At 39.8% G+C, this 26360-nt stretch overlaps 1 protein-coding gene across 4 annotated transcripts in view; it reads left to right on the forward strand.

The window, feature by feature from the left end:
- Positions 1–26360, forward strand: part of Fgd4 (FYVE, RhoGEF and PH domain containing 4) — a 187246-nt gene that overhangs the window by 86991 nt on the left and 73895 nt on the right. For all 4 annotated transcript variants that reach the window (XM_055599134.1, XM_055599133.1, XM_055599131.1 and 1 more), the window contains exons 3-4: positions 9546–9729; positions 14934–15441. In XM_055599134.1, the coding sequence (XP_055455109.1) occupies positions 9546–9729; positions 14934–15441 (692 nt within the window). The remainder of the gene's footprint in view (positions 1–9545; positions 9730–14933; positions 15442–26360) is intronic.

The raw sequence follows: 26360 nt of genomic DNA on the forward strand, positions 1-26360 counted from the left end.
TTTATTTCTTTCAGTGATTTAATTATTTCTTCTCTGAAAGCCACAAGTTGTTTGGCCGCATCTTCCCGTATTTCTTCACGGATGGCCATAATCTGCTTGTCTTTAACTTCCTCCATTTCTTTACGGATAGCCATGTTCTGTTTGGTTTTATCTTCCTCTAATTCTTTACGTATTTTATTTGTTTCCTCTGTTATCCTCTTCATTAGCATAGATTTAAGGTTATCTTCTTGATTTTCTATTATGCTGTGTTGTCCAGGGCTGTTCGCCCCTGGATGGCTGGGTTCTGGAGATGCCATATTTCTCTGTCTTTTGTTGGTTGAGCTTTTATGCTGACCTCTACCCATTGGGCTGATTTAGGTGTTGGCTGTTAGTTTCTGTGCTTCCTGGAGTCCTGAGGTAGGGAGAATCCCCGTGGCCGGAAGATGATTTTTCCTGAAGGAGTCCTTCTCTACTTTTTCGTTATGGTCACTGTATGGCCAGTGTTTTTCAGGTATTGCCACTGCTAACCTCAGGTTTATAGCCCTGAGTAGTAGCTGTGGTCTTTGTTAGGCAGGGGGGGATCTCCTCTTACCCATAGAAGTTCTCAAGACAGCTGCCCCACTGCTGGGTTTCTTGTTATAAATTTAGTGTGCTGCTGCTCACTAAATTTCCAGGTACAATCCTCTTGAAGAACCTGCTGATTCCCTAGCTGTGGGGTTTTCTCCCAACAGGGAAAATCAGTCTGTTATCCTGGGGCACACAGTTCTGTCTGGGAAAGTGAGAGGTGCACCCAGCAAGTCTCTGGGCCAGAGGCTGAGTGCTCCGCTCTGTGCCTGGAGAATGTGCACCTTGGTTGAGTTGGCGCCTGGGGGCCCTGCTCTGGTCTGGAGGCTGGGTGCCTCACTCTGGACCAGAAGCTGTGTGTCCCTGTCTGTGATGGTGGCTGCAGGCACTGCTCTGGTCCAGACGCTGTGGGTGCAGCCCTCTTGAAGGACCAGGGATTCCCACAGTTTTGACAGTCTAGCTAAGGATAACTGGTTGATCCTTGGCACAGTATCTGAGGGCTGCTGTAATGGCTCTCTGGCTTTTGTAGGTCTGAGGATGCAGCTGTGTGTCCCAGTGCCCTAGGGGAACTCAATAATGGCGGCTGAGCACAGCGCTCCTGCCTGCTTTAGAGCCTAGAATCTGCATGAATCCAGGAAGTCTTTTGGTGCTGGGTGTCCTAAGTGTTAGAGCTGATGATCCCCTCCGTTGGGGCTTTCCTCCTGCCAGAGACACCCAGTCTCTGCTTTGGGGACTGCTGTTCTGTCTGGGGTGGCGAGTAGAACCCACAGGCACAGATGCTCGCTTGTGGCTCTGCCTTTCTGGCCGTTCGGAGCCTTGGCTGCTGCCTAAACTGGGTAATTTTCCTTAGACCTTTTCGGGGTAGGGGTGTCGGCTGAGTGCTCTGAGATCAGACCAGCCGTTTCCCTCACTGTGGGTTTGCACCTGCCAGTGAAACGCAGTCTCTGGTGCCTGGTGCCCTGGTGCCCATAGTTCTATCTGAGGCAGCGAATCAGGCGCGCAGGCAGGGCTCTGTGCAGGTGCCTGGGTCCCGGCTCTGGCTCCGGGCTGGCTCTTGGGGCACCCGCGGAATCTGAGTCTTTTCTAGGGGATGTCTGGGTGACCTGAGGTCGGTCCCAATCGTTTCCTGCTCCATGGGGTTATCTCTCGACTGGGAAATCCATTCTATGGTGTTGTGGGCCCACAGTTCAGTCTGGGAAAGTGAGCAGATCACGCTGGGGTGTAGCTCTGGGCTGGTGACAAGGTGCCTGGTGGAACCAGGATGTCTTCCACGGTTTAGCCGGGTGAGTTAAAGCTGATTGAATCCCCCACCGTGGGGTATTCTCTCACCTGTGAAACACAATCACTTGTGTTTTATGGCCTAAAGTTCTGATTGCTGGTCACTGTGTCAATCCTGCTGTGCTGCTCCTCAGAATGAGAGTCCTCCCAGTGCTGCCATCTTGCCCCGTCCCTTAATATAATTTTTTATTTATTACAATTTATTCACGTTTTATCCCAGCTGTAACCATACCCTCACCCCTCCCAATTCCACCTTCCCTCCCTTCATTTTCTCCCATGCTCCTCTCCCAGTCCACTGATAGTGGAGGACCTCCTCCCCTTCCATCTCACCCTAGCCTATCATGTCAGATCAGGATTGTCTGCATTGTCTTCCTCTGTGGCCTGGTAAGGCTGCCCCCACTCAGGGGGAGGTGATCAAAGAGCCAGCCACTGAGTTCATGTCAGAGACAGTCCCTGTTCCCCTTCCATTTGGAGACTGAGCTGCCATTGGCTACCTCTGTGCACGGGTTTTAGGCTATGTCCATGAATGGTCCTTGGTTGGAGTATCAGTCTCAGAAAAGACTCCAAGGCCCAGATTATTTGGTTCTGTTGTTCTCCTTGTGGAGCTCCAGACCCTTCCAGGTCATTCTATGTCCTCTTTCTTTCATAAGATTCCCTGCACTCTGTCCAAAGTTTGGCTATGAGTGTAAGCATCTGCTTTAATACCCTGCTGGGTAGAGTCTTTCAGAGGCCCTCTGTGGTAGGCTCCTGTCTTGTTCCTTGTTTTCATCTTCTTCCAATGTCTATCCCGTTTGCCTTTCTGAATGAGGATTGAGCATCTTACCTAGGGTTCCTCCTTCTTGCTTAGCTTCTTTAGGTGTACAGGTTTTAGTATGATTATCCTATCTTATATGTCTAATATCCACTGTTTGTTTGTGCATTACACATGTGTACTGCCTTGGAGGTCAGAAGATGGCATTGGATGGACCCCTGTGACTAAAGTTATATACAGTTGTGAGTCTTTATGTGGGTGTTGGCAATTGAAGAGCTGTCACTGGTCTTAGTCACTGAGCCATCTCTTCAGTCCTATACCAAAAGTTTTAAGGTGTGGAATGAGGATGTCAAGGCTCTATTAGTGGTGGAATAGTCAGAGCAGAGTGCTCTAAGTGTTGAAGACACACAATGGAAGAAGTACAGGAGTTAGCCAAGTAGTCTACAAGAGTTTGAGAAACATGTCTGGTGTTACAAAAGCCTTAAGACCAAGAAAATAGTCCTATACAAAGTAGAGAGAATGTAGGCTGCATAAATAAGGTTGTAGAAATGCAACAGGTATAAGAAAGTTCCTATAATGTCTTATTTTTAAAAAATGAACAACCCTCCATGTTGTATGTCTTTTTTAACATGTTTTTATTTAAATCTAGACATATCACAAGGTTCTTGCTAATGTGATTCTAAAATTGTTTGTCCTAGCAAGACATACTTAGGTGCTTTGTGTTGTTTTGTGGGCTTTGTTTTATTTTGTTCTTAATATGTAGCCCAAGCCATTCAAATTCACAATCCTCTGTCTCTACCTCCCAAGTCCTGTTATATGTGCATTGTCAGGCTTGGCTACTTAAATATTCTTATTTATTAAAAAAAGAAAAACCGTTATAGATAGTTTGGGTTTAGAGTGGCTTTTACCTGATCATCTTGTTGCAGTATGAAGTCTAACAAAACAGGAAAGAACTGTAGTTACATCCTAAAGTTAGTCATTATAAAACCAAATCTAGAAATGAATTTTCTTGTTTTAAGAGTGAAAATAATTTCATGTGTTTATCTCTAATATATCATCCAAAGTACATAAACAAAGTGAAGTAGCAAAAGAAGAAATTATGGTATTAGGAGTCTGCATTTTCATGATCTCTAATACCAATCATGCTTCTGAGTTTTTATGTCAGCTTGATAAAAGGTATGGTCATCTGGGAAGAAAGAATCTTGACTGAGAAAATGCCTTCACAGTATTAGTCTGTAGCCAAATCAGCAGGCATTTTCTTCATTAATGATGACAGGGAAGGCACAGCCTATTTTGGATAGGATGGTGCCTTGCCTGGCTGGTAGTCCTAGGTGCTATAAGAAAGCAAGCTAATTCCATCCATTTTCCTGAAAATTTTATGATTTCCTTGTTTTTAATAGTTGAGTAGTATTCCACTGGGTAAATGGACCACAATTTCTATATCCATTCTTTGGTTGAGAGTTTTTCCAGATTCTGGAATTATGATTAAAACTGTTATGAATATAGTTGAGCAGATGTCCTTGAAATGATCATCCTGAGTGAGGTATCCCAGAAGCAGAGAGACTTGTATACTGTATACTCACTTATAAATGGATAATAGCCATATTATATAGGATAAACACACTAAAATCTACAGAACTAAAGAAGCTAAACAACAAGGAAGACCTTAGTGAGTATGTTTAATTCTCATTCAGAAGGGGAAAGTAGATAGACACCAGAAGTGGTAGAAGAGAGGAAAGAGGACTTGATCCTACCACAGATGTCCTCTAGCAGACTCCAACCAGGGGATCAAAACAGGTGCAGAGACTCACAGTCAAATTTTGGACAGAGCGCAGGAAGTCTTTTGGAAGAAGGGGTCTATAAAAAGACCAGGAGGGGGCAGGAGCCACACATGGAGGCCAACAAAGCCAAAACAAACAAACAAACAAAAAAATGGGGCACAGGGGGTACTTCAGAGACTGATGCATCAATCAAAAACCATACATAGAGAGGATCTAGACCCTCTGCTCAGATGTAGTCCTTAGACAGCTCTCTAACATGAATTCAGTTGTCTTCTCCTTGATCACTTTTCCCTGGTGGGGTGACCTAGCCAGGCCACAGAGGAAGAAGATCTAGGAAGTCCTGGTAGGACCTGATAGGCCAGAGTCAGACAGTAGGGGAGGAGGTCTTCCCCTCTCAGTGAACTAGGGAAGAAGGATAGGGGAGAAAGAGGGAGAGAGGGTAGGACCTGGAGGTGTCAAGGGAGGGGGCTACAACTGGGAGACAAAATGAATAAATTGTTAATTATAATAATAATAAATATGTTTTAAAAAGAAAGCAGGCTAAGTAAGCCATGAGGAACAAGTGAGTAAGCAGTACTCCTCCATGACCTTTGCATCAGCTCCTGCCTCCAGGTTTCTGCTGTTTTCTACCTTGACTTCCTTCATTGATGGATTTATAACTGTAATATGAAGTAAACCCACTCTTCCACAAGTTTTTTGTCATGGTATTTTATAAGAGTAATAGAAACCCTAAGACACTAATAGTATGTCAAAAACTGAACTCCTCCTGCCTACAATTTATAAAATCTTTTTCATTGTGTTATAGAATCATTTGTTTTTTGGAGAAAGGGACTAACAATGTAGATAAGACTGAACTCAAATTTACAAAGATCTACTGCCTCTGTCTCTCATTTTGGGAGTAAAAGTGTGCTCCACAACCAGCATATTTCTCATTCTTAATTTTTAGAATGTTTTCATGTAAGAAAGGATGATTACTTAATGCTAGTGTCTACCTTATCCTACACATTTAGGGGAGGGAATGCCTTTTCTCTGTGTTTTCAAAGTCTGTGTTGGGCCTGAGACTCATACTGACACAAATTAAACTGATATATAGGAGAAAAGCATACATTTTAATTTTATTTTTATATGTGACCTAGACTCACAGGAATAAGGGACATGAATGTTGAGGTTTTGAGCAGAAGGACCCAAGATCCTTAAATACAGATGACCAGTAGCTGGGACCAGGAGGTCTTTCAGCTGATGACTTAATTACAAGAAAGCTTATTAAGAAGTACAACATCTTATATACTCCTTGTAGGGGGAAAGGCCATGGTCAGCAAAAAGCTAACTCAGACAATATTGGCAAGAGAATAGAGGATATCTCAGACAGCTGCCTTAGGAGTGATAACTATAGCTTTTGGGAGGGAAAGCTGGTTTCCCAGGAGCCAAAACCTTAACGTCAAGGCCCTGGCCCTAAACCCAGCCCAGACCTTGCCAAGCCTGCCCTGCGCAAGGACACAGACCCAGGTTCCTTTTGTCCTTTCAAGGCTTATGAGACAGCCTTGGATCAGTCTGGCTTCCAACAATATGTATATTAGAACCACCATAAGAAAAGGAGACCTCAAAAAGCTGTTTGATGTGCATTTTTATATACTAAATTAGATAGAAAAATAAATTATGTAGGCATAAGAACACCTGAGGGCTTTTTACAGGATATTGGGGGAAACTAGAAAGATAAAGATTAGTTTAACAAGGTGTGTTAACATAGACTTTTCTTAGCCTCAGCCTCCTGTTAATTGTGGTAAGAATGTTACTCCTGTAAATGCGGGCAACCTCCACAGGGAAAAGGACAAGGTCAAGATAGTTCTCTAATGCCTTTGCTCAAAATAATCCTTTGTTGCTCAAAACAACAAAGAGGGCTTTATTTGGAAGAATATTCTACTTCATATACTACCAGGGACATATCATATGAGATTGCTGCTATTATATTAATTCTGAAATAATAATAGTAAATGTCTCCATTTTTATTGAAAAAAATATACAATATATTTTATCATTTTCCTCCTCCAACTCCTACTGTATCTTTGCCATCTCCCTACCTCTCCAATTTCATGTTCTTTCTCTCATAAACAAAAGTCAAAACCACAAACAAACAAAAAAAAAAACCCACTAAGATCAAACAAAGCAAAAAGAACATATACACAGAAACAACAGCAACAACAAATGAAATCCATTTTGTGTTGAACAGCTTTTCCTGGATATGGGTCCTGTTCTGGGGTTTGATTGATATACCTAGTGTCACTTGATTAGAGAACACTGATTTTTCCTTTCTCAGGAGGTATCAATTGCCAATACCTTCTTAATTAAGAGAGGGACTTTGTGTCCACTTCCTCTTCTCCCTGCTGGGATTTTTTTCTGGTTTGAATGTATGTAGATCCTTGCATGCTATCACCAACAGTCTCTGAGTTCTTACGTGTATCAGTTCTGTTGTGTCTGGAAGCTGCTCTTTCCTTGGAGTTATCTACCATCTCTGTCTCAAAAAATTTGACTCTTCTCTTTTGCATAGATTCCTGAGCCTTAAGGGAAAGGGTTTGATAAAGATGTTCCATTTAAGGCTGAGTTTTCCAAAGATTTTCACTCTCTGAATAGTGTCTACTTGTGTGTCTCTGTGATAATTACTCTAAGAAGAAACTTCTCTAATGATGGCTGAGATGGGGCACTGATCTATCAGTCTATAGCAATATCTTTAGGAGTCATTTTATTCCTATGTTCCTTTAGCCGATCAGTAGTATTTGGTTTTCCCCTAGGTCCATGAACTATCTAGTTTCAGGTTCTTAGACATGTTAGCCGTGTCAGGCATCCATCTGGTGAAACAGGCCTTAAATCTAATGAAAAAGTGGTTGGGGAAAGAGGAAAAATACTATCAGAATATATTATAAGAATTATTTTTTCATTTTGAAAAAAAGTGACTGGTTACTTCCATAACATGTGTGTCAGCCACTATTGCTTGAGTGTATCTTACAGACAGGTCATTGTTGTAGTTCACATGGCTTATAGCTGTATGCAACTGATGGTAATCTTCTCTAGTAGCATGTGAAGTACCTTTGAGCACTATAAAAACTAGACAGTAGAGGAGAAGCTTCTAGTTGGGCGACACCTCAAATCTCCATGTTCGATGACATAAGTAAGTTGTGTCTTCAGCAGTAGGCCTTCACATCCATCTATGAAGAATGACCAACAGCTAGTATCCTTGAAAATACCCTGTGATGTCTGTTTACCTCACTCAGCATGGTCATTTTCGGCTCCATTCACTTATCATTCTGAATTTCATTTTTTTAAAAGATTTTATTTATTTTATGAATGAGTGTTCTATGTGCATGTACAGAAGAGGGCATCAGATTCCAGCGTAGATGGCTGTGAGCCACCATGTGGTTGCTGGGAATTGAACTCAGGGCCTCTGGAAGAGCAGTGTTCTTAGAAGCTGAGCCATCTCTCTAGTCCGAATTTTATTTTATTTTTTTAAAGAGCTGAATAGTATTTAATTCTGTAAATGTACCACACTTTCATTATCCAGTAATCAGTTGATGAACATTTAGCCTATTCCTAGTTTCTGGCTGTTAGGAAAAGAGCATCCATAAACATGGAGGAACAAATAGCTCTACAGCAGGATGTAGACTCCTTTCGGTATATGTCCAAGAGTTGTGTATCTGGATGTTAGGGTAGATAGAGTTTCAGATTTTTGAAGAACCTCCACACAGATTTCCATAGTGGCCTGAGTAGTTTGCACTTCCTGCAGCTCTCCTGTGCCTGCATCCTCACCATCATTTGTTTTATTGATTTCAGCCATTTTCACTGGGATAACATGAAATCTAAGAGTAGTTTTAATTTCCATTACCCCAATAGCCAAGGATATTGAACAAATGTTTCTGAGCTATTTCTATTTCATCTTTTTTTAGAACATTCATCCTAGTCCTTCTAGCTTTCAGAATCTACTAAAAATTTGGGTGTTGTATTAATAGTCCTGCTGTGTTAATGGTTCTGTTATATTAATTCCATCTCTCTACTCCAGATTTTATACTTTTATAACTTGTTTCCTTCCTGGTGGATATTACACCATTCCCCTGGGCCATATCTTTGAAAACATTGTCCTTAAAGAAATCGTGCCAATATTTTTACTCAGGTCTCCTTATGTTCAAAGAGAATAAGGCAGATTAATTGTTCTGCTTTACAAAGCTCATTGTGACACATTTTTGTTCCTATAAGAAATTAATTAGCGGAACAGAAATAATGAAATCTTGGCAAATTACATATTTTTATATATAACTTTCTAAGGAACTCTATAAATGTCAGTATTTCATGAAAGGACCTGTTTCTATTCTTGGAGTTAAGTGAAGTAAATGATTGGTAATATATCAGTTCCAAACAACTGTTTGATGCAGCTGACAGCAGCATTAGATAGATTCCCCAATGTGCTAATTCATTTGCTGAGTTTATTGTGGGGAAGGATAATGATGAAGGGCCTAAAATCTGGGTGCCAGTTTTGTAAGGTCAGATAAGCTGTGTCACCTTGGGCTTAGCCCTTCTGCTTCCGTAGATGGAAGAGGTAAAAATGGTACTGGCCTCCACTCTGGAGTTTAATGTGTAAAACTTATTTAAGAGCAAATGAGGAAAAGTGTGTGTGTGTGGGGGGGGGTGTTATATAAGATGCTATATGGAAAACAACAACAAATAAGTAAAAGAACATATAGAAATAAAAAGTTTAAGAACGGAAACTGTTATTATGTTACATTGTCATTGTTTTGCTGTTTGGTTTTTTTTTTTTCTGTTGTTTAACTCTGCATGTGGGATAACTGCAATCATTCTGCTATTAGAAAACCTTCATTATAAAAAACAATGTATTGCCAGTACCTAGTTTCTATTTTACCTCCTTTTTTCTGTTTGGACAAGTAACTACTCTGCAGTCTGTCACACAGTTTAGAATCCTGTAGCCTTATATAGATTTTCAGGTCACACATACACATTTTATACAATTTCACTGAGATCTGGAAGAATAACAAAGATTAAATAAAGTTCTCTTTGGTTAGGTCAGTTCTAGTTTGACAGACCGCTTTACAATATCTAATTAATGCTGAAGATACTTGAACCCAGTAACCAGAATCTTTCCTGTTACAGAGCAAAACAGTGAAATATTGAATTCTCTTCTTTTTATACAGTGCCTCCAAAGCCATTACATCTACAGAATTCACCTTTATCCTATACACTCCAAGTCCCCAGGCTTAAAGCTTTACCCAGCGCAAAACCAAGGATGGAGGAGTCTAATCTGGCCCCTACTTCTTGTGCCTCAAAAGGAAAACCTAGCAAGGTATCGGATCTCATCAGTCACTTTGAAGGAGGCAGGTAAGAGTTAACATATAATCAGAGAGAGAGGTGGAGGAGATGGTCTTTGAAAGTCACGGTATCTTACAAGTATATTTTAAAAATAATTACTTGATCTTGCCCTAGTAGGCATTAACATACTGTGTATTCATATTTTGTGTCTCATTTCCTGTGTCTGTATGTGTCACTCTGGGCTATTGCTTGTAGCAATGCTGCTGTCCCAGGCACAACTGATAGGAAGGACTCATGTTATCTTGGTCTCCATTCTCCTCACTCTCTGAGGACCTGAGTCCTATGGATTCTTGCCTCCTTGTGCCTCTCTAGTCTTTTTGATCTATTTCATGTAATGAGAGGCCTCTATATCAATTCAATCTGTTTCCCTCTTCCTGTTACTACCCCGTGGTAGGTTACAAAGAGATATTAATACTAAAAACAAAATTCATAAAATACTCATTTCATTCTCAGAAAAATTTTATATTCTTTAGTTCTAACGTGTGGACAAAATTTGTTTTTTTTATCAAATATTTTCATTTATTCAGGTATGATATTGAGAGATAATTTCACATTACATGAATCTTTTTTAAGAATTATTTATTTTACTATTTTATATCTATGGATTATTTTTATGTATGCCATTACATGAATGTAATGACACTATAGCTCAGGAATATTTTGGAATGTTCTGGGAAGCATGAAACAATAATGTCCCTCATTCAAAATTCAAAATATAAGTATAAAGCAGCTAGGGGGCACAGAAATATAATCACAACACTCAGGGGCCTGAAGCAGGGAGATAGAGAGTTTGGATAGCCTGGGCACCATTGTAAGACTCAAAATCAAGAAACTAAAATGTAATGTACTTACAAAATATCACACATCCAGTTACTTGTAATACAGTTACAAGTTCTGGAGAAAAGTGTCTAAAAGCCTGTCTTCATATTTCATTGCTGAGCACTTCTGTAAATCCTTAAATTCCTCTGAAGGGAATTTGTAATGCTTTTGGTAGCTGAAATTGCAGCAATATTTAAAGCAGTGATTAAATTTCATTCAGGTTTTTTCTTCTCAGAGTTCATTGATTCAAAAAGAGAAAAGAATCCTTCCAGTTTATAGATTCTGCAGCCACTGCAGTGACTACAGAATATAAGGAAGGCTGGAGCTTGAGCCTCGCACAAGTACTTTCACACCAGTGCTGAGGAGGCCTCAAAGGACTCAGAATTTCAAGGCTGAGATCTCTAACTCTGAGCAGTTTTGTGACCCCTTTTTTTGCATTGTTTAAATTTATCTCTCCAGGTGAAATGTGTGTAATTTTTGTACTTAATGGAAGGAAGAATGTGCTATAATTTATGGTTCTAAACATACGTAAGATATAATGTTCATATTTGGCAATGGTTTGAAGGGATTCTCTTGTGGAATCCATTGCAAGTAGCAACAATATTGGTCTGTCATCTAGACAGTGTCAGTGTTGTAGTGTTCAACTGGGAAAGACCAAGGACTCATTTCAAATTTAGATTAAATGAATTTATTCTTACTGCTTGCAGAAGGATGGCAACATCCTTAGAGCCAAACATCATGCTGTGTGGAAGGAGTTGTGTGCTGATAAGGTGGGGTTTTAAAACTGACATCAAAAAGGTGTGCATTACAACTATCCGTGGAATCCACAGATGGGCAGAAAAATTGTTTTACTTCTCTCAGTTGTTTCTTTCCCACTAGGTAGTAATAAAAAAATCATTTCATCCCTTTCTCCTAGCAATAAGCAGGCTTTACAGAGGCACAGGCCGCTATTAATACCTCACAGCCCATTATCCTATTCTCATATTACATGTAGGCCGCTAGGATTTCCCAGGCACTCCAGAACAAAAGATAAGGTCAATGGTCCTTGTGACTCTAGCTGCTTATCAAGGCTCTTTAGTCATGATGGGGACCTGTGTAAATTATTACTCAGTTCTGAGCACCCTAATGACTGAGATAGAGTTAATTTCTGAGCAAACAAAAAACACAGAGCCATCAGGTTAAGGTTGGCTGTCAGGTCCCTACACCAGGACAGTTGGCCCCAAAAGAGTCTACAGAGAGACTATAATGTCCACAAGCCTGTCAGTTTTGATCACTGTTGTCATAGCCTAACACTTTGTAGAATAAAAGGAGGCCTCTGGGTTCTCCAACTGCAGACACAGGCCAGGAAGACCTCGGAGGGCCACATATCACTGTTATTAGGACCTCAGAAGAAGATCAGTGACATGTTTCAGCAAGAAAGGTACTTATCTCGAAAGCCGAAACATCCAAGTTCAGTCCCTGAAGCTCAGGGTGGAAGGAGAAAATAGACTCCCAAAGAACCATCTGAGTATCACAGTTTTACTTGGGTGGAAGTAATATGAAGTAGAATGGTTTTTTGTTTGTTTTGGTTTTTTGAGACTGGGTTTCTCTGTGTAGCCCTGTAGACCAGGCTGGCCTTAACATCACAAAGATTCACCCACCTTTTGCCTCCTGAGTGCTGGGATTAATGGCATGCACCATCACTGTCTGGTGAAGTGGAACAATTTTGAAGCCAGTAGATATAATAATAATAGTAGTAGTAATAATAATTACTATTAATTATTATTTTTTTTACTGTGGCTTTTTTCTCACATCTTTCTCTTTTTTTCTCACATCTCTCTCTCTCTCTCTCTCTCTTAGCTTAGAAAATCTTCATGATTTTAAAGATAACAGTTTTCCACAGACAAGAGCTTTCGGCTTTCCCAAGCACCTTGCAGGCCAGCACGCATACACACATACACACAGAGTTTGGCGTTCACAGGCAGCAAGAGTCTCCTGAGAAGTAGTTTAGCAATTGCTTTCCCTCCCTCTCCAGCTTATTTCTTCTGATGCAAATGTACCTTTGATGTCAGAGTAAATTGCTAGTTATTTTCTATCTTATTCTTTTAGAAGACTACAGAAAGTGGGCAGCTTGGCTCATCTTCGAGAATTTTTTTTGACAGATTATCCAGGCTCAAGATTGACTATGTATAAGGGTAGAATGTGCCACATTTATTTATATTGTCCACTTCCAACTTAGAAACATTTTTTCTTCTGAAATTTTTTTCTCTTCTCTTATTACTGTGGTTCTGGTATTGGACTTAAACCATGTTTTTTTAATGAAATTTTATTTTTTATATTATTTACAGTTTATTCACTTTGTATCCCAGCTGTAAGCCCCTCCTTCATTCCCTCCCAATCCCACCCTCCCTCACCCTCCCTCCCTCTTCTCCTCGCATGCCCCTGTCCAAGTCCACTGATAGGAGAGGAGCTCTTCCGTTCCATCTGACCCTAGCTTATGAGGTCTCATCAGGACTGGCTGCACTGTCCTACCTGTGGCCTGACAAGGCTGCTCCCCCTCTGGGGGAGATGGTCAAAGAGCCAGCCATTAAACCATGTTTTTTTTTTCTTTTTCTTTTTTTCCTTTGTTACTAAGTAACAAAGTAAAGTTCACAACAGCACTGACAGGGTTGGGTTAGGATGAAGGAAGAAGGTGACAATACATCTTTATACTTTCTAAAGTGCATTGCTTTAGCCCACTTCACCGCAACACCCAGCATTCTACCCATACTGAAGAAAGTAATCAATCTTGGATTCTGCATCTTCTTTTTTATTGGCAGCTTATTTACCTGCTCTTCATTTTATCCAAAATTGGGCAAAGATGGTAATGAGGTTTAGAGCTGGACTTTATGGTTGAATTCTGGGTTTGCCACTTGCTAGCCAGGTGACATTGGCTATAGGTCAGAAATTTTGCATGTATAGATTCCTCTGATTATGGGCCCCTGCTTTAAGAAGTGTTGTAAGTATAAAACATAATAACCAGTATTAAAAAACTTAGCATACCTTTAGGCACTTAGTGGCTACTTCATAAATGCTGTCTGCTATGTAATTGTCATAGGGTCATCAATCCATCATCAATCCACTATACATCTGTTGAACTCTTTGCACACATCAAGCTAAGCTGTAAGAATAAAGATGAGAACAGGACAGCACTCTCTGCAAGCTCATGGAATTCTAATCTGTTCTCATTTCTTCTTATTTAAATCATAGAAATATAGCTTGGAGTTTTATGTTCCCTCCCTCAACCTTGAATTATTGGTTAAATGCTGTACAGATATTTCCATGGGCATGTAATTATGTATTGGGAGTGAAGGTCTGTTCTACATTTAGTCCTATCAATATTATATATAATATCAGCAGTAATAAGGGCTTTAAAGACAAATAAGAGATTAGAGAACGTGGTGGAGTCTGTTGCTTAAATTGACTAGCCAAGCAAAGACTCTCAGAAGACCTGAGTGACAGAGGGAGGAATGAACTCTACCAGTGTCCTGGGGAAGATTGTGCCAGGCACAGAAGAACAGGGCTACTGACCCTAACATACACACAAATGCAGAACTCTAGGAATATGGCAGGACCACAGTAAGGAGAAAGATGGTCCCAGGAGATGGGAGATGTGGGAGATGAAGGCAGAGTCTTGCTGATATCATGGAGACATTAGTGAACTCTTGCAGGTATAAGGACCTGATTTGTAAGAACAAGACTGGAGAGATCAAGAGAGAAATTAAAGAAAGCCATTGGGAATCAGTTGGAAGTTACTGCAGCATGCATAATAAAGCTTGTTAAAATGTCTCTACTTTCCAAATAAAACTAACATAGTTTTATAGCCAGTTTATAAACTAGGAACTCCTATTTTTTTTTTTTTTAAAGACAGGGTTTCTCTTTGTAGTTATGGCTATCTTGAATCTCACTCTGTAGACCAGGCTGGCCTCCAATTCACAGAAATCTGCCTACCTCTGCCTCCCAAGTGCTGGGATTAAAGGCATACACCACCATCGCCTTGCTCTCCTATTCTTATTTTAAAAATTAAGAACTAAAGATCTTGGGAAAGACAATCTCATTAAACACAAATACTTCTTTAATCTCTGTCTTTACTGAATATTATATTACTAAACAGCTCATGGAAATACTCCAACCAGAAAATACTCAGGTTCATCCAGTCTTCTTTTGGTTATGAGCCTAGCTTTTGACAGCTAAGCCAGCTCTCCAGTCTTTGCCTTTCTATGTAACTACTTGTTTAAATGTGTCTTGTGTTCCATGATTCTATGTGTCTAAAACCATCATGAATAAAGATGATGTCTCTTTTCACCTGGCATTGACCAAGTGTCTTCATTCTAAAACTTTCATGGCGATTTTTCTGTTTGTATTTTATCTTATAGTGTTTTGTCAAGTTACATTGATTTGCAAAAAGATTCTACTGTGAACCTAAATACTCCTCAAACTCCAGGACAGCATGGATTGAATTCCACACCTACACGAAAATTCCTGTGCCAACATTCTCCACAGAAGCAGGAAAATGATACAGATCAGACTCAGGACCAACATAGTTGTTTGGCCAATGGTGTGGTGGCAGCACAAAGCCAGATGGAATGTAAAGATGAGAAAGAGAATGCTCTTAGCCCAGAGACTTCCATTCAAACTGCTGCAGCCTCTCTTGACACACACTGGGTAAATGGAGAAAGAAATGAAATCACCACAGATTCTGTGTCATCCATGACCAATAGCCATGATGAAAATGCTTCTGACAGCAACAGCAGGACTCCAGCTGCTGATTTAGGGCCTCCCCCAAAAGGAGGGGAGCTAGGAATGGAAACTGAGCTACAAGAGAGGGAAAATGGAGGGAGCACCTTAGAACTGGACACGATGGACCAGCACCATGAAATGAAGGTAAAGCATAACCTGTCTTCACAGGGAAAGCACAATCTAGTGAATTACTCTTGTTTCATAGCACCTGTGAAATGAATGACTTGGGTTACCCACACCAGCATATAAACCATTTGTAAGCTCTGGGAGCTACTGGCTGTTAAACATCTCAAGGATGTTTCCCTTTTTCTTCTTGTGTAGCTTCTTTTGATTCTTCTGTTGTGATTTCTAAAAGCATGATTGTGTTAAGACTACAGCAACCACTTTGTATTCATTTGAGTGGCATATGTTCTTTGTGGCTCTAGATATTGGTTCTAGTTCTATAGACCAGTATTGCTTCCCTGGGGCAACAAATCACAACTTCCACAACCAGGGGTATTACAGTAGACAGAGGTGAAACTGTACCAGCACCAGCACCATGAGATAGAGGTGAAGCCAAGACTTGTTTCCTCACAGGCAGGAAGAACACTGCCTCCTGTGTTGCTCTTTCAGGTTTCGTAGCACTGTGAGTAAGTAGCTCACTTCTTGTGGAGGCACAGCAGAGCTGAGTTCACATAATACAGGAAACTTTGCTAGATATGTTTTATTATGCTTTTTAGAAAATCCTTTAAAAATGACAAAATAGAATATTATTGATGAAACAGAACCAGGAAATCTTGAGACTATTTCTGACTCTTAGGTTAACTCACAGGTATTTTTGTATGTGACTCTAACAACAGGTTGCTTTGGTCTTATTTACATCAGTATCTTATTTTGGGATTTTAATTAGCATGGCTTTCATGCCATAATCTGGATTTCTTGTGGCAAAGGTGTCATGTAAGTATCATTCTGAATTTCCCTAGTCTTTAACATGCTATGTATATCTCTGAAAACAGAAATTTCTATTGCTTGGTCTTTCTCATTGATTATACTAAATTAAAACTTTGACAATTGTAGGAAGAGTAGCAAATGGAAAATCCAAATCTTAAATCTACTTATGGTCCTGTTCCCTAGGATGGCAGACAGTCATAAGTAAAGGGCTGATTCTAAAATGCTAACATGACTGACTGGTGTTTGTATTTAGAACTTTAACTGAAGTGCAGTCGACATTCAGCAAATGGTTGAGAGAAAGTAACCAGTGCTTCACAACATTGTGTGAACCAGCAAAGAAACCCAGCCCTGCCAAGGGGAGCTTCTTGTGCCTCATCAGTGGGCTAAAGCTGAGGGTTTTCTTAACTGAACTGTGGTGAGAGTAAGGTACAGTTAGAAGCAAGGCTTTTTCACAGTGGAGATGGGGCCCTCAGGGATCATCTGTGATGCTGCAAGTGCGGTTCTTATTAAAGGAAGTTTGATGGCGATTCCTGTGTGGCTGGTCCTCTTCCCACTTTGTGTTGTTGTTATCTATGTGTTCTTAGATGAATTTTACTTAACTTGAAGGAGATGTAATACAATTTTCTTTTTCTTTCTTTGATTTTCTTTGTTGTAAATAGACCTTTATCATGTAATATATTTTGATTATTCTTTCCTCTCCCCTGTTTCACCCAGATCATCCCTATTTCTTCCCGCCCAGCCAAATTTACACCCTTTCTTTCTCCTCATTAGAATACAAACAGACAGCTAAAATAGTGATATAAAATAAAAACAAATATAGCAAATAGGGCAAAACAAACTTTTATTATTAAGCTAATGAAGCATAGAGCAATACAGGGCCTTTCCCTGATAATCAATGGATGCACAGCTATTGATCTGAACAACACTCACTATTAATATGATGGTAGTGTGTTACCTTCCCTTTCTGCAGCTTGCCATATTGTAGTTCCTTATCTCAGAATTCAAAAAGCTAGTGGTATAGGGATGGTGTGTTTTTGTTACCTGTATTTTACCACAGTTTGGAATAAAAAAGAAGTTATTTTTAATAACTTTAATAGAATATTGTGGACTAAGCAGTTGGGACCAGAAACTGATAGTGCTTCTGGCTTGTGATTGGCCAAGGCAATGAAATTCCTGTGTGTAGTTAAGGGATATAAACTGTGCATGGGTTCCTGGGGAGATGGCTCAGTGTTTAAGAACACTGTCTGCTCTTTCAGAGGTCCTGAGTTCAATTCCCAGCAACCACATGGTGGCTCACAACCATCTATAATGTGATCTGATACCCTTTTTGTCACGCAGGTGTATGCTCATGTATATAAATAAATAAATCTTTAAAAAAAATAAACTGTGCATGGTCATATTTCTGTGATAATATACTAATTCTTTGTATTGACATGTGATAATTCCCTTGATAACCTTCAAATCAACCACTGCTTCTTAAGCTTTCTAATGTGATAGACTTTTAAGATACAATGGAATATTTTGAAATTCATCATGCACAAAATTGAAAATTAATTATTCTCTCTTTATATAAGTAGATAAAGAGTTTGAAATAAATCTCATTTAAACAAATGCTTAACATTTTCTTGAGAAGTTTTTTTGGAAGTTCTCATGGGTAGCACAGCTACCTATATACCCTTGATGAAGGAACAGCCCTCCCATGTCCAGAAAGATAATCCTTATGATCTAAGCAAAAGTTTCTGAAAGACACCCAAGGGGCAGTGATGGGGGGAAGGAATACCTCAAAACTAAAAAAGTGAAATAAGTTTAAATCATAAGCATTTTGCTATGCCTTAGTCACTAGGCCATATTTTAAAGAAAGAAACATTCTGAGTAACTTTGAGAAAAGACAAACACAATATATTTGAGGGGAAATCTACTAATATAATCCTGTAAAGTTTATCCTGTGCTCATGGAACTATTGAGCAATTTTCATTTACATGACTTTGTAAATGGCAGGCAGTTAACCATTAAAGTATGTATACTTAAGAAATGGCAACTAAATTAAATTCAACTAATTAAATTGATTCTAAAACATAATAAAGACATAGCTTTTCATCTTGTTGCATAGCATGCTTAATTTAGTTTAAGCATTTAAGCCTTCCTTCCAAACAGGAATTGGAATACGGTCGCCTTGTGACAATCCTGGACATATATGCCTTCTCCTTCCCATGACTGAGAGTCACAGCATTTTCCTTACCACAGCAGCCCTCCAGCAGACTTCAGTCTTCTACTGCTGTAGTCATGACCCCAGTTATTTAAAGGTGTAAGGCCCAGGAGATAGCTGCTCACCTTCTGGAAGGGACCATGTTATTTACTTTTCTCATCACTGTGACAAAATATCTTAGAAAAACAATCTAAGGAAAGCAAGTTTGTTATGGTTACACTGTGAAGTTGTAGTCTAGTCAGGAAGCATGGAAACAGGCCACAGTGCACCACAACCAGGAACTGGATAAATGCTGTCATCCTATTGCTTTGTCCCTTCTTAATCAGTCTGGTAGTTTAGCCATTGGAATGTTGCATCCATATCAGGGTGGCTCTTCCCAATTCAGTCAAACATTTTTGGAAACATTCCTGGACACCGTGAGAGATGTGCTCCCTCAGGGTTCTAAATATAGACAATCAAGATTAAATATCACACCAGCATTTGTCAGTATGATACCTAAACATAGCACTTTAAGTCATGACATTCTACCATTTATCTAAACATCTCATTTTTACCTCATAATGCAAAATGCATAGCCAATCTCAAATATTCCTTATAGTCCTTAACTATCACAAGAATAAATATTTTATATTTGAAGTCTGAGTATATAGAGTGGTAGGTTTTTTTTTAAGACTAAAGTTTATGTAGATGTCGATATTATTTTAAAAACACTCAAATTAATAGCTGCCAAGTATATAGCAGCAGCAAAGATATATTATCCCTTCACTTGACTAAAAATAACAAAAAATAAATAATTATTTAAAAGAAGTTTTAAAATAATAAATATTGTTTTTAAAACTTGTGTTTATTTCCTGACCATTCTGACTTTAAATTACTACTTTACTTATTATGATTATATAAGCCTTCAGAGTATATAACTGTTAAACATCCTAAAATAAGAATTAATGGACGAAGAATGTAGCTCAGTGATTGACAAATTCCTATTTTGTGTGAAGCCTTAAGTTCAATTATAAATAAGTGTTGTAATCTGTTATTTTTTTCTTCGATTTTCAATCACTGTTTAGTTATAATTCTTTTTAATTGAATTTTTTCATATAATACATTCTGATACTTTCCTCTATCCTAAGTGCTCTAGTTTTAATTCTTAAAATCATTGATTAGTTTGGAAACACATACAAAAAAATTGTGTTCAGTGAATATAAGCTGATGGACAGGCTGCTAAGCAGCAGCTCAAGTGGACTTGGAGGTGGCTGGGTCAAGGATGGAGTGGATTGGGGTAAGAGATACCAGCAATGAGCAGGGTGCAAGGGGTTGGCTCAGTCTTTGAGAAAATATTGATGAGCATGGACTTGAACTAAGATTTTTAATTTCAATTAAATTGGCCTCATAATAAGGCCAGAAAGGATAGAAAAGTTAATGTCAGTGTAGAGGGTTAGACTTGCTTCTGAGATAAAATCATATTGTACTGCCTAGGCTCATTGTATTCCTGGCCTTTGATTAAACTTCATCCGCCCCAGGAGCTGGCAATGCAGGTGTGTGAGCCCATTGCCGACCCAGGGCTCAGCTTACAAGGAAAGCTGAGGACAGATTGCCATGGGCTACTGTGCAATGAGCCAGTGTGCCATAGGCGTCTGTGCAGTGGGTTCTGTGCAGGGATCGTGTGCTGAGGACTAGTGTGTTGGGGGCTGTTGTGCAGTATAGGCTAGTATGTTGTGGGCTAGTGTGCCATAAGCTAGTATGTCATGAACTAGTTTGTGTGTGTGTTATGTTGTATGCATCTAGAGATTAGTCTACGCCTTCCACCCTTCTTGTTTAGGCGGAGTATCTTGATTTTTGTATATGTCACACTAACAGGCCCAGAAGCTTCTAAGCTTTCCTCTGTCTCTGCCTGCCAACTCAGAGTCCCCCTGGATTTGCATGTACACACCAGCTTCCATGGCTTTACATGGTTTCTGGGGTAAGGATCTGAACACTGGTTCTTAACTTGTATGGCAAGCATTTTATCCTCTGAGCCGTTCTCTTAGACTGGTCATAGCAGATTTTGGCAGTGTTTAGCAATGCTGTCACATTTGCCTAGTACCCAAGGACATGTAGTCTGCCCCGCCTGTCTTATCATGAGCTGAAGAAGAAAGGAAAACGCAAAGACGTGATTGAGATTTAGAACAAAACTGTGGTGGTTTTAATGAGAATGCCCTCCCCCATAGGCTCATATATTTAAATGCTTCATCGCCAGGTATTAGAATTATTTGGGAAGGATTAGTAGGTGTGGCCTTATTGGAGGAAGTGTGTCACTGGTGGTGGGTTTTGAGGTTTCAAAGCCAATGCCAGTTCCAGGGTCTCTCTGCCTGCTGCCTGCTAATCATGCTCATCTATTTTCTGCCATGATGATCATGGACTAACCCTTTGAAACTGTAAGCAAGTCCCCAATTAAATGTTTTCTTTTATGGAAGTTGCCTTGGTCATGGTGTTTTTCGTAGCAACAGAACAGTAACTCAGAGTAACAAGTGAAAGTAAATTTGGTGCTGCTAGCAGAAGTCTGTGGCAACCTACATAACTAAGTACTGACAGGCCATAGCATAGAAGTGGCTGGCTCTAAGTTTGGGCCTTGTTACACTGAGGGGCAAATGGGACATGTTAAAGGGGAGCTGTAGGGAAGTGAATAAAACCATTAGTTGTTGTAGTAACTAAGCATGTTATGACCATGCTTCTGAAGGATTTCACCAAAGATAACAAAGTCCACCATCATCCCTCTTACCTTGCTGGATGACCTGAAACTTGGGGAACTAAAGCAGATTAGTACAGAGAGCTGCCAGGATCTGCAGCTTAGCAGTGCAGAAGCTAGGCAGAGCAAAAGCAGACATGGACTTGGCTGAACAATGAAATTAGGCAGAAGTTCAGAAGGACCTGCTGAGATTATGGTGTCCTAGAAGATCTAATTTGTGCAGGAAAGAGGAAAATAAGGTCTTGAAAGCATCAGTTGTATGTGTCTTAGAGAACAGGAAAAAGGCCTGTATTATGACCTAGTACTTAAGAACAGGCTCAGAGGCATGTTCTAGGTATGAACATATCTCTGGAAAGTGATCTCTGGAGGAGGTGAATCACAAATAAAAGTAATTTTTAATTTATTTTTCTGGTTTTTAAGAGAATTTTTTATATGATTCCCACCCATCTTTCCCCCTAGTCTCCCCCATGCCATCCCCTCCCAAATCCATGGTCTCTTTGATTATTTTTTCCTCTGAGGCCTGTGATTTCACCAATCCAGGGTAGTTGGATTATTTACTGTACTGGCCATTAATTCTCTCCTATGTAGTGGCTCGTAAGTCCAATTAGAAGGTTATTGGCTACCTCCAACATAAAAGTGCCACTATTATACCATTATGGATATCTTGCTGGTCCACTTGATGTGGTTCATAGGCTTTATGGTTGTGGAAAACTATTATTTGCTCCTCTCCCTTGGCAATTTGCATGAAAGCTAGTCCTCAGAGAGACTCCCAAGTCAGTTCAAGCTCATCTTTTCCAAGTCCTGTGTCCACAGTGTATTGTCATCTGCAGTTTGGTCTTACTTTCAGACTCTGGAAAGCAACCAAGGGAAATAGCAGTAGCCCATATTGCTTGGGGAGACTTGTTTTATTCAAAGCAACAACTCAGATCAAGGCAGGAGAAGCCTGGTGCTGAGGTGGTTGGATAATTAGAAGTGCATGGTTCTGTGGCCCCATCAGCCCTCCATTTCCTGTAATTCCATTAAAAAGTCTGTATGTATGTATATATAATACATATGCATGTACACATGCATTTAAATATGCTAATATTATATTTTAAAGTTTTGCTTATTTTATGTGTATGGGTGCATGTATCTGTGTACACCACATGCTGTCAGTGGATTCCAAAAGAGGGCATTGGATCATCGGAATTGGAGTTCCAAAAGTTGCTAGCTGACATATGGGTCCTGGGAATCAGACCTTTGTCCTCTGCAAGAGCAACACATGCTCTTAACCACTGAGCCATTTCTCCAGCCTCTAGATCACATATATTTTTTCAGTAAATTTATAAAACAATATGTTACTCTGATGCTTTTTTAAGTATCCTAGTGTTATTTTTTTTTCCTCCCTCCTTCTTCCTCTGTATTACCTCCTCTAGTTAAAGAGCTCCCCATTTCTCCCATCCCTCTTTAATACCATCTTTATCCCACTGTCCCCTCTCTACAGCTGACCCTCCCACATCCCATTATCTTGTTCTACTTTCCTGTAGTGCTCCAGGTTATATACTCACATCTGAAGATTCAGAGCTAGGACCCACAACTGAGAACAAAGGGTGTTTGTCTTTCTGTGTCTGGGTTATCACAATCTATATTCTAGTTCTGTCTTGACCAGTCTGGGCTAGTACACTCATCTTCCAGGGAAAGTATACATCTACCTCATAATGTGAGGTATTTGAGTCCTCTTTTCTAGGACTAGATTACTAAGATAATGTTTTAGTGCATTTTTGGAGTTATATACATTTAGTATATGAAGCTCAGTTTCTTCACATGTAAATCAGAGGAATAAACTAAAGATCTGATATGTTGCTTCCAGCACCTTCTTTGTTCTGCAGTGTTCACCCTGTAGAATATGCTCTTATTTCTATATATTTTATTATGTATGTGAATTCTAAATCAGTAGTAGGACTGAGCTGGGGAAATAGCTCAGTTAGTAGAGAGCTAGTTTTATCAGGCCTGGGTTTAACCCCCTATACTGCATAAAGTAGTGTGGTGGTACATGCCTGTAATCCTAGAACTGACAGGCAGGGTTTCAGGAGGATTAGAAGTTCAAGGTCATCTTCTGCTACGTAGTGAGCTTTGAGGACAGCATGGCCACAATTCTCATTTCCAATAACTCTTCTTGATTTTCTTTCTTCTTAGTTTTTGAATCTGGAGACTGTTGAAATATTATATAATTAAGGTGTACCACACAAGCTAGATTTTCAGAGTACAGACCAAATAAAATATAATTATGATTTAACTTAACATCCTGGAGCCACATTAAACATTTTGGTGTCTGGCAAAGGCACTAAGTTGATGCATCAAACTGTGAAGCATCTCATGAACTAAATAACACAGTGTTTTTTTCCTAAGCTGATACCAGTTTTTATGAGAGATACTGATATGTATCTATACAAAGCCACCCCTCTTTTGATATGGAAGAATAGTAATAATGAACAGCAAACGTGGGTCGAAATTTCCCAGAACAGAAAATAATTTTATTCATGTCCATAAAAGCCTGATCTTTTACAGATTTTTTCCTTACACATGTTAAGCCTGGATACGTATATAGGAGATGGGAGAAACTGCAATAAATTTATAATTTCTAAGTAAAGTTTGAAAGTTTTTCCTGCTTAAAATAAAATCACGTAAGAACCCATATTCTGAAGAGTTAATCAGCATAATTTCAGCAGCTCATCTGTTTTGGAACAAGCAAAACTGTAGCAACCACTAACAATGAAGGTGAACAAACCATACAAAGAGGACCATGTGGAGGCATATGGAAATTGCCTAAATAGTGTTGTAGGCAGAAAAAAAAATTACTGCCAAGGGCATACTTTTTTATTCTGGTGGGTTCATTGAAATGTATTTTTGTTTGGAAATAATATCATGAGAATTAACTCTCACATGAATGTAGTAGTAAACATTAGTTAGTCAGTTTTAGTTGGTGGCAGTTTTTGTCTAGTTTGTTGTGACTCCTGCTGTTGTAGTGGGAAGTTTGGCTTTCCCAAGCAGAAGCTCACTGTGTCCTGGAAACTGAGTGTTCTTCCTGGCTCAACCTCGTAAATGCTGACACTACAGTCAAGAGCCGCCACACTGGGCTGTAAAAGTATTTTGTTTGGTAGGTTTCCATTTTTATTTTAGTCTTAAGGAATGAGTCCATTGGACTGGGGAGATGGCTCAGCATTTTAGAGTATCTGCAGTATAACTGTGAACCAGAGTTCATGTACCCACAAAAACAAACAAACAAACAAAAAACAAACCAAAAACTCTGGGTCCCTGTGTGAGGCTAGAGGCTCCAAGGGGAGTAGAGGCAGGGGCATCAATGGTACTTTCAGCCTAACTGAGAATATGGAAGAGACCCTGTCTCAATGGAATAGGTAGAGAACATACAGGACTTGTACTCTCCTCTGGTGTCTATGTTAGTGTGCCCAGTCACACACAAATGTACAAACACTCACAAATCCATAAAGAAAACTTTTAAAAATAATCCTTTTTACCTTAAAAAGGGATAATACATGTTGTTTCTTCATATCATTTACTGCATTTTTTAATTATTTAAAGTCATGATTATCTGTTAGTTATCTTGCATTGGCAAGTCTGTTAGAATCATATAGAAAGAAACTGGATTGTTTATTGAATCAATGTTAGGTAACCATTACTGTTTCCAAAGGCTCATAGGACAGAGGGCTCCTCAGTGAAGTGATTAGACAAGGCAGAGCTCAGAGAATGCTGAACTTGCAAATTTTAACAAACTGTAGTTACTTATTTAAATTTCCTATGTTAAAAAAATCAGACCTATATCCTCCCAGGAGCCTACCTTGCCACAGGCTTCTAGCTTGACAAAGAGATGCTTCCCCCTCAGTTTCCCTTCTTGTTCCCAGCCCTCTCAGTTTCTACTCCCCATTTTCCCCACATCTCATTCCCACTCTTGTTTCCCTCCCCATTCCATCTCCTGCCCAGTTCCACTCTTCATCCACTTCTGCTGTCTATTCTATTTCCCCTTCTGAGTAACATTCCGGCACCCTTCCTTGGGCCTCCTTGTGACGTAGCTTCTTTGGCTCTGTGGATTGTAGTATGGTTATCCTGTACTATAGGTCTAATATCCACTTATAAGTCTTTCTGGGTCTGAGTTACCTCACTCAGGATGATCTTTTCTAGTTCCATCCATTTCATGAAAATTTCATGATTTCTTTGTTTTTAATAGCTGAGTAGTATTCTATTGTGTAAATGTACCACAATTTCTGTATCCATTCTTCGGCTGAGGGACATTCAGGTTGTTTCTAATTTTTGGCTATTGTGAATAAAGCTGCTATGAACATAGTTGAGCAAATGTCCTAGTTATATGGTGGAGCATCTTTCAGGTATATGCCTAGGAGTGGTATAACTGGGTCTTGAGGTAGAACTAATTCTCAATTTTCTGAGAAAGAGACAGATTGATTTCCAGAGAGGTTGTACAAGTTCGCATTCTGACCAGCAAGGGAGGAGGGTTCCCCTTTCTCCACACCTCACCAGTGTGTGTTGTCACTTGAGTATTTGATCTTATCCATTCTGACTGGTATAAGATTAGAGTCATTTTGATTTGCATTTCTTTGATGGTTTGAGGACAGTGAGCATTTCTTTAAATGCTTCTCAGCCATTTGAGATTCCTGTTGTGAATTCTCGGTTTAGTTCTGTATCCCATTTTTAATTGGATTATTTGATTTGTTGATGTTTAATTTGAGCATGACTCTATCTGAGATGCCTAATGGGATAGGCGTGGGGGAACATAAAAGAGTGAAGTGGTCACCTCCTGACCAGGCAGGACTAGTGAGGGAGGGAAACAACAACCCACCGTAAAACCTTTGATCCAAAAATTATCCTGCATACAAGAAGTGCAGAGATGAAGGGGGAATGAAGATTGAGGAAATGTCCAACCAATGATTGGCCCAACCTGGGACCCACCCCAAGGTAGAGAGCCAGCTCCTGACACTATTAATGATGCTCTGCTGTGCTTGCAGACAGGAGCCTAACATGACTGTCCTCTAGGGGGCTCCAGCCAACAGGAGAGCAAGAGAGATGCAGAGACTTGCAGCCAAGCATGGGATGGAGCTCTGGGGGTCCTCTGGAAGTGCTGAGGGAAAGATGGAAGGATCTGGAGGGGACAGGAACCTCACAGGAAGACCAGAAGAGACAACTAACCCAGTCCCA

Source organism: Psammomys obesus, unplaced genomic scaffold (genome assembly GCF_907164565.1).
Source record: "Psammomys obesus unplaced genomic scaffold, mPsaObe1.curated_primary_1811, whole genome shotgun sequence".
Taxonomy (NCBI): domain Eukaryota; kingdom Metazoa; phylum Chordata; class Mammalia; order Rodentia; family Muridae; genus Psammomys; species Psammomys obesus.